The sequence below is a fragment of the Microchirus variegatus genome, assembly GCF_963457635.1.
Source record: "Microchirus variegatus genome assembly, chromosome: 13".
In the NCBI taxonomy this organism is placed as follows: domain Eukaryota; kingdom Metazoa; phylum Chordata; class Actinopteri; order Pleuronectiformes; family Soleidae; genus Microchirus; species Microchirus variegatus.
Window position 1 is genome coordinate 18,188,132 of NC_139814.1, and position 12,020 is coordinate 18,200,151.

Genomic DNA, 12,020 nt, shown 5'->3' on the forward strand with positions numbered 1-12,020 from the left:
TTATTCTGCACTGTTTTGCTCACATTTGTGTTTGTGAATGTTTGTGCTCATTTAAGTGCAGTGTCCTGCGACAGCTCAAAATACATCATCACCAGATCGTTCACGTTCCACCATAGGTTCCCCAAGGCATGCTGAGTAGTTTATTAAAAGGAAGACCTTGCTGCATGATGTCATGGTGACAGTCTCTCATAATTTGCTCTGCGGATGAAGGTATTCACCGAGACGGTTCAAACATGTGTCAGCATGCTGGCACCTCTCCAGCTCTACGCCACTTTGCCCTTAAAAATCCTCTACGATGGCATGTGCGAGACTTACAGGGACATGTTTGTAGTCAATAGTCAAAAAATCAGTTAGACTGTAGTTGGACATATTTTGAAAAATTAAACATGAGGCACAGGAAGTAGAATGGAAGTCAAGTTTGAATTGAAGTCAATGGGAAAAAATGGTTAACATTTTACTGAGGGGTTGATAATCTAAATGACTACATTTCAGGTCTTCTTCAATAGAACATCAGGTCAATTTAGTAAATGATGCTCCCATTCAGAGGATAATGGATGATGACATCAGTGTGACTGACAGCTGGTACTGTTCAATAGGTGTCTGGTTGCAGGTGATGGAATTCATTTTTGCGACCAAAGTACAATGTCCATTTCTCTATGCAATCTACGTAAACCCACCGTTATAAATAAAGGCCTTCCAGCAGGATTTTTAGGAGATAAATTTTACCATCAAAAAACACATGCTGTGCATTGATTGACCAGCGTGCTTGAACCGAAACAGAATTAGCAAGTGGTCAAGCCTACAAACAGTTGAATAAATATGGACTCCCCAGTCACAGTTGATGGCCAAGAGAGTGACATTTCCTAGTTTTTGTTTTAATGTATTCAAAAATTAGCATTTAGATAAGTCTCCTTGATTTCTGGATTCAGTCCCATCGTCCCTTTTGCCCGCACCACTACCTCCCTTCCCTCTCTTTTCCAATTCCCACCTTTTATCATGCATATACATAATTTCACTTTTCTCTCTCGTTTTAGCTTTCTTTTCACTGATAATTGTCTTTTTGTCTGTGTGGTTTGCCCCACATACCAGGGCAGTGCTGGAAAAACAGACCAGAATAAGGTAATAATGCTATTCAAGGACAGTTTAAACCCAACAAACTAACTTGCCTGACAAACAACAACCTAAGACGGTTTGCTCAGTATATCGCGCCTTTATAAACTTACACGTGTGTATGTTTTGGGAGTGTGTATCTTGGGATTATGCCTAATTCATGCTTGTTCTGCAGCAACAGTTCCTATGTGGCCTTAAAGTCTGTCTTCCCATGCCAAAGTGAGGCTGCTCTGCTCTGCCATGCCTGGTTAGAGAGCTCTCTGAACCTGCCGCCAGGATTCCTCAGTTAATATAGCATCCTGTTTATTGAGCTGTAAACTGGATTTTCTGAGGCTGCCCTGGATACAAACCAATCATTTTTCTTTTGTCATGCCACAGATTGTGGCAGGCTGAGATGAAGAGCTGCCCCCAAACTCGCACGCATCACACAGACTTTAAACACAGATCCTCCCCCGAACTTGAGATATTTCTTTTGTGGGCCATCAACACAGTTATGGCATTTATCTCATCCATGATATTGTGATTTTACAAAGCTGTTGGATCAGATATCATTGGTTCTCCTTCAACTGCTCACTGTTAAACGTACAACTGCTCTCCATTCAGTGGTTCAGTTAAGGTAAGGTGTTCTCTGGCCAGGGTTTATGTCACAGCAGAAAAAAGAAATAATTTTTTATTAGATCAGCTCGACTTTTGCTCATTATGGTTAGAACTGGAATCTTTGATGTGTGACAGGTTATAGCTAAATGTCACTGCCATTGACTCAGCGTATTTTCTTACATCAACAAAGTTGTTTCCATAACTGGAGCAAGTAAATGAGCAAATTGCACTCTGATTAATTATTGCTCAGAGGTTTAATTGTCACTTTGTCCAGGATGTATGGCAATGAAGAGTGTATTGAAGATAATAATTCAACTAAAAATGAAAATGTATACAGTTAACCTTCACCATAATCAAGCATTTTGTATATGTTTCCGTGTCTTAATAATTAATTAAATTCTTTCAATGAAGGTGCGGGGTTGTCAGGTAATACAAGATTATTACTGAGTGTTAAAATAGAAGATAGTGATGATTACTGCACTGCACATGTGTAATGTTTTCAGTTCAAATGAATAATCCTAATAATTCTCCAGGCAGGAAGGAGTGCAGGAAGGTGTAGATGATTCCTTGGCTCTGATTTCCTATTTGTAAAAGTCACTGCACAACACTGCCACACGCTACTGCTTCAATGAATATATCATTACTTTAATGGCAAAGTGGGATTTCTTGTCAAAACATCGTCGTAATTGACGTTTCAACTGTGAATAATTGGCTACAAAATGAATGAGAATTTTTTTTTGCCTGATTATGTCATGTCATTTTAAAAACACTTAAATTAACATAATTACAACACTGCTACTGTATGTGCTGATTTGAGGAGATTATTGCAATTGCAACTACTTAGAAAGAAGATTTGGGATGAGGATGCAAAGAGCTTCTCACTGTCATATTAGTGTATAATAAGTATAACATGAATTTTTTAACAACTGGTATAATGGTTGAATCTGTACCATGTGGTAGCCTTCGCGTACTACAAAATGTGAAACACACATCTGTTCCCGCCAGCTGCAAAAAAAACATGTTGGCTCAAGATGGCAGTCTCCTTACCATAAGTCCATATGAAGGACTTATTCTAAGACTAAAAATCAAACGGTTCTAAGGCTATTACTCTACCCTAACACAAACATACGTATAGGTAGTTTATTCAATCTCTGTCAATAAAAACCCTCCTAAATGTTACACACAGGACCATAAATGCAATTGTTCATGACACTGACAGAAGAATGTGGTGTGTGTGTGTGTGTGTTCCTACCCACAGCAGGAGTGAGTGTATGCAGGGCGTGTTATGCCTGTCTGCTGGCGTGTTATCCTGTGCGTCGCTGTTGTCACTGCTGAATTGTTTTACAGCTCACTGGAACGCACCTACAGCCATGGCAGCTCAGCCTGTGTCAGCAATTTGTCTACGAGGTAAACTGGATCTTTAAAGGAGCATCAGGCCAGTACGGCATTTTATTTAGTCGCCTGTCATGTCACAAAACAATGGCTGTGAGATCAAATAGGCAAATGACATTTTGTCTGCTTATTTGCTCCAACCTGGGTACTGAATAAAATAAAAGTCGCACACGTGTGGATTTGTTTCACTACCTGTGTGCGCTCCAGACAGGGAGCTGAGGACACGGGAATGCTGCGTCGCTCCGTCGTAGACCTCCACAATGTCATTCAGAGCCGTTTGGAAGAAGGCAAACTGACTGAAGACCACTAGAAAAGACAGAAATTGACTTCAATACTCGGAAACGGGAATAAGATCTTATTAGTGAATACATCACAGTCGCACTGAAAACCATCACGTCTGTTTAATGATGCACAGCAAATCGATACTTTGTCACATCCACATTCAAAAGAATACTATCAGGAGCTATTTCAGATAAACTGTCAACTTAATGCCAGGTGGATAGCGTCCGCAGTTATGACAACACAAGCAAAAAGTGATATTACACTAGGAGATCAGCAATCTTGTCTGGACTTGATAGCTTGTCAGTAAATGAAAGGTTCTGGCATTGACAGCCAATCTGTTGTACAATATGCAGCCTAAGCTCCACCGTGATTTCATCCCTTTGAAACTACTCATTCTATTGCTGTTGCCTGAATATATTCAGGCCTTTCACATATCATCTATGTCTACTTTACTTGAGATGAATATCTCAGATTAAAGAGAAGGATGGAGAGGATGTGAGGGAGAATAAAAGGGCAGTGGGCGACAAAGGACTCTCCATTAGGTTCGGTGGCAGGACTTTGTCTTCCGACTGCTATTTTTTCAACATGACGAAGCAAGTGTCTTTGTCCTCTTGAAGAAAAAGGAAAAAGCAAGGAACTTTAATGACACCTTCTATGCACCAAAGGAGAAAAAAAAATCAGCATTTTTGTTGCCTCTGTGCTGCCTTGGGCCTTGGTGTCATTTTCTCGGAAAAAGCAGTAGCGGAATGATTTCAACTCCCTCTTTGATTTTATGAAGTGAAATATGCTGCTGACAGGATCCAAGGAGACAAAGACAAGTGTCTATTCAGAACACGGGCATCATGACCTCATCATTCGAGAGATTGAAGTGAAGCCCACCGTCCCCGTCCCCACAATGCTGTCTGCTGCTGTGTGGTGTAACGTGGCAATCATAGGAAACGTGAGCCATTAAAGATGCAGAGTGAAGAGAAAAATGTCCGGCGTAGTAAAGCAGAGACATATTGTAACTGAGCTGTGTCACACTCCTGCATTGTTTTGCTTTTTCTGAATAATTTTCTGCTCCCACAGTATCAAATGCCATATTGTATGCAATCTGTGACCTTTAAGACGGAAATGCCACAAAGAAGCAAAACTCCAGAAAGTGTCTTCCACAAACCAATTATTTTTGGTGTGTGTGTGCGTGTGTGTGTCAGACAGACATATTGTATGCCCATTCCACAAGACAGTGATTTAATAGCTCTCGCTCCCCCAAAGTAATGTAAAACTGTGCATGGCAATGAGATAATTGGATATGGGAAGTATCAATCACTGTGTGACTTAATAGTGCAAATATGAAACAAAAGTGCATTTGTAAAGGAAAAAATGACAAAGGCAGTTCAATTACTAAATTCAATTGACCATGTGTGAGAAATTCACCATGTTTTCACAGACTTCCTTTCTTCTCCCACTGTCTTTAGGAATATATTTATGTTTACTTTGCTTCATTATTTTCAGAATTGGAAAAAACGCACGGTGGAACTTAAGTACAGTTTAAACCTAAATAGGGCATTTTGTGGAGAAGCTATAGTATAATAACATCTTAATTAAAGGCAGAAACAAACATGCAGCTTATTCTAAAAATCCATACAAAAAAATACTCTTCTTTTTGGGCTTACCATAATCCTTGGGCACAGCCACAGAGTACAAGCATGTCCGCGCACTGCTGTAGTTGCCAGGGTAACCAGGAGACAAAACCACTCCTTCCAAACCTGAGTACTGTCCTCCGCATAGAGCTGGAGAGACAAAGATGAGACATGACGAGATAAGTCAAACACAAAAGAAAGGTCTGAAGCCAATATTGTAAGATTCCATTTCTCGCCCCCCACCACCACCACCACCTTCTGTTTCCCAGCCCCTCTGTTCCATCACTCCTAAATTACTTTTCTTGTCTGATTGGGCTTTGGGTGGAACATGTCCCTGGTGTTTGCCACAGTGAAATTGCAATGTTTTCCAAGTGTCCCTCAGGGTTAAGCCTGGATGCAATGAGGCCCTGAATCTCCTCACCTGCGCAAAGCCCATAAAAATGCTCTGCGTGGGCTTGTTTATTTGCACAAGTGCTGAATCCATGTACTGTATGTGTTTTGTGAAAATCTGTATTTGTGTATTATGTATTCAGCCGTACACGCAGCATCACGCTGTCAGAGCCAAATTGGGTACAGGGGGATTTACCAGCTTTTACCAGCTTTCAACATGTGAGCGTTCGTGGCGTCATGGGAATGACGTAACAGACAGGATGCCGCAGGATTTGCTGCGAATGCGCGAGGAGGAGATCGAATAAACTTGAGCTTTCTTCACACCACATATCAAAGCTACACCCTGCACCCATATAATCACAAATGCAAATGTTTATATGAGATCAAGCTTTAAGCAGTGATGCAGGTCTTTGTGTCAGTATTTACCTATGCAAATGGGTTTGGGTTTGTTCCAACTCGGCTTGCTGTCTCCCCCCATGATGCAAGTGAGGGTTGAGTCTCCCTCTAGTGTGTAGCCACTGTCGCAGTGGTAGGTGACAGAGGAGCCCAGCTTGAGCTCGGTGCCCATCCGCGTCCCGTTGCGCACCAGACCCGGCTCAAAGCAAGACTCCCTGGGGTTCTCTGTGGAGAGAGGTAACACGGTGGAAAATCAACAAACGGAGGGAGCACCTGTTGGTATTCAATAAGAACTATTACTAGAATACAAAAATGGAATAGAAATACAGTCATTATCTGTGTAAGGTTTCCTGTAGCCTTTGCTGCTTACTTTGCTCCCCAACCCGTCCCTCCCTCTTGTAACCCCTTGCTTCCCTCCTTCAGTAAATATACAACATCTCACTGACTGCCACTTTTCTTCCTAATCTTTGACACGGCTCTCTCATCTGAGGCTGTTGGAGGTATGTATGGCTGTGGAGACAGACATGCAGCTGATTGAGAGTGGCAGTGCAAGGTCTGCTGACTGCACACAACTGGTTTTTCACACAACACTTTGGCTGTGCACTCAACCCGACAAGACGACGCACACACGCACAAGCTTTCTTTCGCTCTCACAATCACACACACTGTATCTAACCACATATCAATCAGCACTCCTGAGGTCACGAGAAATAATGTCTTGCTCAATCTTCCATCACATTGTTCTTAGGGGGAAAACGGAAGCATGTCAGTGTGGCACACTTTATACTTTACACCTTAACAGCTCAAATAAACACAGGGAAAAATGCCCAAAGCAATTTGATTCAGTCTTAGATGCAGTCTGCTGTGCTCTTACCAGCCAATTTTAAACATTTTGTCTAAACACACTGACACACAAACACACATGGAGGGAGGGGGGGGGGGTCAAATGTTTTCTTTTGACAGGAAAGCGTCCAATTTCGCAATTTAGTGCCTGAAGTATTCCAGTACCAACTAGTGAAAAAGCAAACTTTCAAAAGGTAACACATTCCCGAAGCATCCATTTGTAAAGGTCAATAAGAATGCCAAAGAAAACCCTCGCTAAGTCTGCACACCTAGAGACCACGAGATGTGATGAATGGATCAAACATTAGGTCTGAACTGGGTCTTCCAGGTCCAGTGTGTAACATTTAGAAGGCTTTAATGGCAGAAGTTAAATTTACACCTCATAATTACCTCTGTATGTTTAATTACTTTGAGGTAATAATTGTTTAGACTTTAGGCGAGGGTCTTGCTTTACAGAGTCAGCCATTTTGTGCCACTACAGTGCGTTTCTACGGCAGCACCACTGGACAAACCAGCAAGACTAAGTTTTGTTTTTGAGTTTCTCAGTGTCAGATGTCACTAATTGTCACACACTGGTCCAAGAGAAAATGACAAGAGACATCAACTGTCAACTGAGACCTTTGATTTTTTTTCATTCCTTCATTCATATCTATCCACAACTTTGTGTTCAAATGTGGCTCCGGCACAAGCAGTTTCTCCCCACATATTGCTCACTCATACATGGTCAGAGACGCGGAAACAGAAGGACATAACGACTGCTTGGTAAAGAGGCTGACAGCACCTCAGGCAGAATTCGTAATGCAATATTAAGCGGCATGTCGACCAAATTCTTACTGCGCCAACTCGTCAACTCGCTATTTCCCCACCAAACAGATGCAAACCTGCAGCCAAACATGCTTTTGTGCCATGTTTTTTGTCTGAAACTGAGGAGGTAATTTATGTATTATTTGGTTATGGTTCATTAGTGTGGAGAATTGAAAGTCAGGAGAGGGAGTTTTTCTGGGCCACACACTGAGTCCATCTGCTCCACCAGATTGGCTGTACAGTATCACACACCATATTACACACTGGAGTAAATATCGCTGGGAGTCAGTTAAGAGGTAGACTCTGTAACGCAGGCTCACCAAAACCCTGGGTTTCACCATCATTTGTTTGCGAATGAATCACAGAGCTGCATCACATAAACAGAAAATCCGTTGAGTTGCTTGTCAAGATTAAAACCATTCTGGATATCAGCTAAGAAAGAAAGCCCAGGGTCGATGTGGAATTGGTTAAATGCCTGATACCTTAACAGCTCTAATTGAGGAGAGGAGATTTAAGAAGATTTAACAGTGTTCTCTCAAGCAAAGCCCTTAACAAAGATGCTCCGTCTAATTTAGAGGTTGTTGAGCATCTGTATATTTGTTAGGTGAAGGATTTAACATTCAAGTACTGAGTCCCAACAGTCTGAGACACAGATGCAGAAATACATATGTCTTGTGCTGTTCATTAAACTCTGCTCTGGAAAATTCTGCACATAAATTAGTAAGCGAGTAAATTAGGGTTCCCCGAACGACATGCCGTGGTCAGCTAAGCTCAGACATGAGACAAAGAAACAGTTTGCTCTAATTCACAAGAAGCCTTTTGTGGGTCTGCTAAGCACTAATCAAAGAGCTTTAGGCACAAATGCTGTCAGCTTCTCATTTTCACGATTCTCTGGTGTTAGTCAGCTACGAGAGGAGGCACGGATCAATAATGACGCCAAAGCAGACCACGGCACAAATGGCAGGGCGGCGATCACAACGCTGCAGCCCAAACGCCCCCATTCTTTGTCAGAAGCAATTTTCACACCACTAATCTCACTCGCTCTGGACTAGACAATAGACAAAGTTAAAAAAGAAACAATCTGCCAGGTCGATAAGCAGCAGAGGGTTAATCTATTCTCACTCAGCCAGGGGAAGAATTTCAAAATACGAATTGCTCAGGAAACGAAAAGCTCATAGACCATTTAAAACTCGCTATTTTTCTCCAGAATGTTAACGCCATGTTTCATCCAATTAGCCGAAAACTGTGACTCCTACAAGCAAAAAGTAACGCACCTGTGTACTGCAGCACAAATCCATTACTGCTTAGGGAAGCATCACTGCGGAAAGCCAAGAAGAGCGTATTGGCGCTGCTCTCAATGCGATCTGGAACATCTGTGCCGTAGAAACTTCCCAGCAAAGGGCTGAGGGAGTCCGGCCCATCATAGATATGTAAGAAGTCATAACTGGGCTCCAAACTGAACCTGGGAACAGAAGTTTGTATTGGTATTGTGACAAACTCCATTTTAATAGACATACAATGTTTTTAGACTCATAGAACTTACTGGTTGAAGCTCAGAGAGATGACGTAGTCCAGTGTGACAGAAACTCTCCAGTCGCATTCCCTCCCGTGTGGGTAAGGTTCAGGATAGTCTGGAGACAGGATCAGCCCACCAGAACCTGTCAGGTTCCCGCCGCATGGAGCTATGAAAAGGGAACAACTGATGTAAAGTCACAGTAGTAAATCCACTCCCAAAAATGTTGTTATGTACATTTCCCCCACTGAAGTAGCTGTCAATAAAAAGGTAAATAATTACAAGGTATTGGCTGCTATTGCTTCATACTTTACATTGTTTTATAGAGAGTGAGGTGACTTTTTTCTCAAAAAAAAAGTGTCTCGGAATGACTTGAAATTTACCATCCTACCACTCAGCATCGCCCTGAACAAGGATCCGTTGAAAATATTTGCAAACCTCTTAAGAAATAATTTTAATGATTTTTTGAATTTCAGGAAATGACCCATTTGCCCTGATGCACTTTGACAGTGAGCTGACTTTCGTCTCAAAAAAAAAAGTATCTCAGAATGACTTGAAATTTACCATCATAATAGTCGGCATAGCCCTAATCAAGGATCCATCAAAAATATTTTTTTGAAATTCAGGAAATGATCCATATGAAAGGATACTGTAAAAAAAGAGTAGAAGTCAGTCTGCCTTAGAGGTCTGTGTTGTTATTGAAGAACAGGATAATCGGATCTCTCCGTCTCTGCAGCAAACGTCTGGGCTTCACAACAATCTGGTTTGCCAATTTAGATTCACTTGAGGAGTCTTTTAAGTAATCACCTTAGGAATCAGCACAGTCTACCTTTTTGACAAAAAGTGCTGCCGGCAGGAGAGATGTTACACTGCCTACTGTTTTAGAAAGGCTTATGTCATCATTACATGATTTGGAATCTTATTTAGTTTATTTAAGCAGGAGTGTTCTTATTACTCACATAAAAAAAAAAAAAACGGAAGAGTCTGTGGCATTTGGAAATGTATGTAAGTGACAGCATTATGAGTAGTTTATCATCATTAGAGTACCCGTGCATGTAGGAGGGTCTGGCTGCCAGAAGAAGCGGCCGTTAATCTCAGTACAGGTGATCCTGTTGGCCCCCTGCAGGATGTAGCCGGGATCACAATGGAACGCCACATGGTCCCCAGGTTCCCTGCTGTCTCCGCCGCGGGTACCATTAGTAGGCATGCCCGGGTCATTGCAGGAGGTTGCAGTGGAAACTGGAGAAGAAAGGCAAGACAGTTATATCGACGAGACGTGACAAGGACGATGAAGGGATATTCTCATCAAAGTTCAGTTAAACCAGTGAGGAGTGAATTGGTTTTTATCCCTCTACATCCAGTCTCTACCTAATTATTTATCCCCTTCTCTCCCTACCAGAGAACTGCAGAGCAAAGCCCTGCTTGCTTGTGAAGAAATCCGTGGTGAACTGCAGGCTGACGGTGTTGAAGGTGCTGTGGGCGTCCGGGGGCACCACTGAACCGCTCAGCTCCCTCAGCAGAACCCCTCCATCTTGAGGCCCATCCCAGATTCGGAGCACGTCGTGGACCTCCTCCGTGTGGAAAACCAGGAAATGTAGACTGTTAAAGAAATAGAGAGAAGAGACTTTAGAAGCCATGACAGCTGGTAGATAACACTGACTGCGGATTTAGACTTAACACCCTTTGAATCCGCCTTTATAAAAAAGCAAAGAGAGGCAGGAAAAAAGTTTGTCTTATCTTTGCTTTGTATTTCAGTTTGCTCAAATAGATCTTAGGTCTTTTAATAGAAGCTGATTGCATTGCAGTGCTCTCATTAAAATATTCAGTCAAGGGAAAAGTCTAGGCTCCATTTGCTCCTTAAACATAAAGCTGGTGGTACAAAATACATAGATCAGGGCATTTGGATTGCATTTGCTTTTTTTAAAAAAAAGGACCAAGGAGGTTGATTTAAAAAGATTAAAATAATGAAAATGATTGTTATTGAAGGAGACCATAAAACCAAACAAATAACATTTCAAGTGAAACAGAATCCAAAGCCAGAGCACTGAACGGATGTTTCACAGTGTCAGTCAAGCAGACATGTCTGCCATGGCATTTAATAGTGCGAGTCTAGACATCAGAACACTGATGCTGTCAAAGTATCTACCCTTCACTTGTGCCAAGACAGCTGTCAGCGAGCGGGCCGTCCATTCTATGTGGAATGCACTGTGTGTTAGCCTATGCATTCGACTCCTTATATACTGCTGTTGTATATGGGCATGTGTAAGTACAACTTTCTTCAGCAAGAAGAAAGTGTTTTATTACAGGTGGTAAACAGTGATATTTATTCAGCTCATTTAATTTATGTGTTTGTTTATCTTCTGATACATCTCACATCATCTCACACATTGCATTTGGCATTAAGATATTCTAACTCTCTCTCTCTGGTGAATGCCTGTAGGACGTTAGGAGAGCAAAGTAGTTTTCTGCAAATATACAAACGTTATGGTAAATGTAAGTTACTGTGGCTAAGATCCATTTGCATCTACTTGAATCAGTGATATAATATAAAAGCAGTTCAAAAACAACATTTATTTATTAGTAAAATGCATTTGCTGACAATGTAATTGCGTTATTGCGAGTAAACAGATTGAAACAAATCAGTTATGTCATCCCCAGGTTCAAGCTTCCCTTATTTGTTATCAATCAGCAGCCACTCTCACACCTTCAGCTACTCCAGGACTCAGCTGCTTGTGTGGACCAGAAAGGTTTCAAAATCACTGCAATGGCTCCCACTGTGTGTTTTAGGATTGATTTTAAGGTGCTTTTAACGGTCTTAATGGTCTTGCGCCTTCTTATGTCGCAGACTTGATTTATCCTATGAACCCTTTTGAACCCTGAGGTTAAAAGTCCATTGAAAGACCCAGATTTTTAATTTGGCTTTTAACTAATGTCCCCTTTCTTTCTTTTTTTTAATCTTGTTTTAGATTTTCTAAAAATCTTAAATGGTGGCTTCACAGCTTATAGCAGTGGTTGTTTTAAGGATCCTCACTCTTTTGCACACATACACAGAGCTGAGGATGATGCAGAGG

General features: G+C 41.6%; 1 protein-coding gene across 1 annotated transcript in view; it reads right to left on the minus strand.

The window, feature by feature from the left end:
• The window catches only part of csmd2 (CUB and Sushi multiple domains 2), a gene marked incomplete at both ends in the record, with an annotated part of 204,926 nt that overhangs the window by 50,909 nt on the left and 141,997 nt on the right, over positions 1-12,020 (minus strand). Inside the window, 7 exons of the mRNA XM_083900294.1 lie at positions 3,292-3,405; positions 5,037-5,153; positions 5,820-6,014; positions 8,711-8,898; positions 8,980-9,118; positions 9,997-10,188; positions 10,346-10,548. Of these exons, the coding sequence (XP_083756420.1) occupies positions 3,292-3,405; positions 5,037-5,153; positions 5,820-6,014; positions 8,711-8,898; positions 8,980-9,118; positions 9,997-10,188; positions 10,346-10,548 (1,148 nt within the window). The remainder of the gene's footprint in view (positions 1-3,291; positions 3,406-5,036; positions 5,154-5,819; positions 6,015-8,710; positions 8,899-8,979; positions 9,119-9,996; positions 10,189-10,345; positions 10,549-12,020) is intronic.